This window comes from Mesoplodon bidens (genome assembly GCF_964165515.1).
Source record: "Mesoplodon bidens genome assembly, chromosome: 7".
Lineage (NCBI taxonomy): Eukaryota > Metazoa > Chordata > Mammalia > Artiodactyla > Ziphiidae > Mesoplodon > Mesoplodon bidens.
The window spans coordinates 13694381-13697158 of record NC_138164.1 but is presented as its reverse complement, the minus strand read 5'-3'; the positions used below and the strand labels follow the sequence as shown (position 1 = coordinate 13697158).

Sequence of the window (2778 nt, the reverse complement as noted above, 5' to 3'; positions counted from 1 at the left end):
CAGGCTGGGCTCCAGATGCACGTGCAGGCAGGAACACTCATGCCCTTACACATGGGTGCCCCAGAAGAAGGGGGTTTTCCTCCCCCCACCTTAGTTACCCTGCCCCTCTGCAGGTGACTAAGCCACCAAGATCCAGCCAGGGCCTCCCCCTTCTTGGCCTGAGGGCTAGCTCCCCATCCTGAAAAACCTGTCTGGGGCCCTCCCCTGAGGCTGTAGGGCCCAAGGGGCAGGTTGGACAGGATTCCCCTCTAGCCCCTCCCACCCCCAGGACAAAATCAGACACCCCCAGGGCAGGGCCTCACTTTCCTTGGGAAGCCACAGCCTGCCAGCACCCACCCCAGCTCCCAGCTATGGCATCTCCGCTGCCTGTCCGGACCTTGTCCTTGATCCTGATTCTGCTGGCTGTCCTGGCCCCCGGGGCTGCAGGTTTCTGCCATCTCTGGCCAGGGTGGGGAGGGGCTCAGGGGTCTGGAGAGGAGGGACTGTGCCTTCCAGGGTTCTCAAAGAGGGGCTGGTCTGGCCAGTTGAGGTTGGGGGACTGGTGATGGCAGTGACCAGGCATCAGTCACTGGGGCCCAGGGCACACTCCTGGTCCCAGATCCAGGAGGCAGGGAGGTGTGGGGAAGAGTCCAAGGCTATGGATATGGGTGGGGTTGGGCTCTGCCCCTCCTGGCACCCAGGGTCTAGCGGCTTGGTGGAGTACCTAGCTTCTGCAGCTCAAGCCTGCCACCTGGTGGTCGCACAGGCAAAGATTCGTGTTCTGCGAACGGACTGCAGAATAGGACTCTTCATCCTTAGAGAGGCCCCCCAGGGGTGGGGGGCAGATCTATTGATGAGAGGGGGATTGATCCTCCCCTGTATTCCCTCCTGGTCCCCCAGCCGACTTCAACATCTCAAGCCTCTCTGGTCTGCTGTCCCCAGCGCTGACGGAAAGCCTGCTAGTTGCCCTGCCCCCCTGTCACCTCACAGGGGGCAATGCCACACTGATGGCCCGGAGAGCCAATGACAGCAAAGGTCTGCTACCCCCTCCCAGGCATACCCTAGTCCCCGGAGGTCCCTTCCCAGGACACCCGGCATCCCTGCTCCCACTCATCCCTTCCTATTGACCCCCTTCTTGGGCCATCCATACTCTAAATACTGCCCTTCTCCTTGGGGTCTCCAGAAACTTGACCCTGCCTTACACCCCCGATTTCCTGCCCAGTGGTGAAATCTAGCTTCGTGGTGCCTCCATGCCGTGGACGCAGGGAGCTGGTGAGCGTGGTGGACAGTGGGTCTGGCTTCACGGTCACCCGGCTCAGTGCATACCAGATGACAAACCTAGTACCAGGAACCAAATACTAGTAAGTACCGGACCCTGGCCTGGGGCATCTGTGGGAGGGCCTACAGGAGGAGAAGCTGGGTCCTGACTTTGGTGTTGGTTGTGGGAGGTGGTCAGCATGGGGGAGAGTGAGGGCACAGCTAAAGGGGTCAAGAATGCACCTCTCCTGGGCACAACAGGAGGCACAGCTGTGAAGGGGGAGGCCTGGGCTCCCTCTTACCCTAAGTCCCAGATACTCACTGAGGATTCTCTCCTCTCTCTCCCAAATCTCACCACAAAAGCGTTTCCTACCTAGTGACGAAGGGGGCATCCACTGAGTCCAGTAGAGAGGTCCCAATGTCCACACTTCCTCGTAAGTAACATCTCAGGGCCCCAAAGGCTTTCCAGGCCCCTCCCACCCCATCCCGCAGCTGCCCCTCCCTGTGCTCCCTTAGCTCCTTTGCTTACCTCTACCTTCACACTGAGCCCTTGGCATTTTAAGTGGCTGTTGACTCATCTGCCCGCACTGCTAAACGTTGTGGGTAGCGACTGTGTCTGATTAATTTCTGTATCCTCAGTGCCTGACATAGGAGATGCTTCATAAATGTGTTTTTTTTTTTTTTTTTTTTTTTTTTTTTTTTTTTTTGCGGTAGGCGGGCCTCTCACTGTTGTGGCCTCTCCCCTTGCAGAGCACAGGCTCCGGATGCGCAGGCTCAGCAGCCATGGCTCACGGGCCTAGCCGCTCTGCGGCATGTGGGATCTTCCCAGACCGGGGCACGAACCCGTGTCCCCTGCATCGGCAGGCGGACTCCCAACCACTGCGCCACCAGGGAAGCCCCCATAAATGTGTTTTTGATGGATGTCTGCATCCCTCCAACGAGTCGTTGGTTGGTTGGGTGAATAAATGGGTGAAGGGATGGCTGGTTGGATGAATGGATGAGGGGCTAGGCTGGGAGCCTTGGGAAGGATGGGGGCCGCTCCTGACCACAACGGCCTCCCTCCTCTCTTCTGACAGGAAGGAAGGCAGAATCTATCGGGCTGGGAATGGCCCGGACGGGGGGCATGGTGGTCATCACCGTGCTGCTCTCTGTAGCCATGTTCCTGCTGGTTCTGGGCTTCATCATCGCCCTGGCACTGGGCGCCCAAAAGTGAGGAGGACAGCACCAGGCAGCAGGCTCTGCCAGGAAGTCCAAGGCACCGTCCATTTCCCCAGCTCAGGGCTCTGCTTTTGCTCCTGTCTCCTCTGCTGAAAAGACTGCCTGCTCCCAGGCCACAGTCGCCAGGTTCTGGCTCCTCTGGAGCCATCACCTCCCCTCCCTGCCCTCTCTCCACCGCAGCCCTTTCCTCCCTCGCTCCCCCTCCCTGTCCCCTAAGGCCTCACCTTGGCCCAACACTCCCAATTATTCCCCTCATCCCACTCGTGTCAGAATTGGTTTTTTTCCCATTTCACCTCTTTAACCAATCCCTACCCCTGACAGACA

The 2778-nt window shown here is 59.0% G+C and overlaps 1 protein-coding gene across 1 annotated transcript; it reads left to right on the top strand.

Moving 5' to 3' along the window:
• Nucleotides 1-350: 350 nt before the first annotated feature.
• On the top strand, nucleotides 351-2449 carry UPK2 (uroplakin 2; the record flags this gene model as incomplete). The annotated part of the gene is made up of 5 exons (XM_081239863.1): nucleotides 351-426; nucleotides 880-1014; nucleotides 1202-1340; nucleotides 1600-1670; nucleotides 2313-2449. The coding sequence occupies 5 exons, from the start codon at nucleotides 351-353 to the stop codon at nucleotides 2447-2449; spliced, it is 558 nt and encodes a 185-aa protein (XP_081095989.1).
• Between the last annotated feature and the right edge of the window lie 329 nt (nucleotides 2450-2778).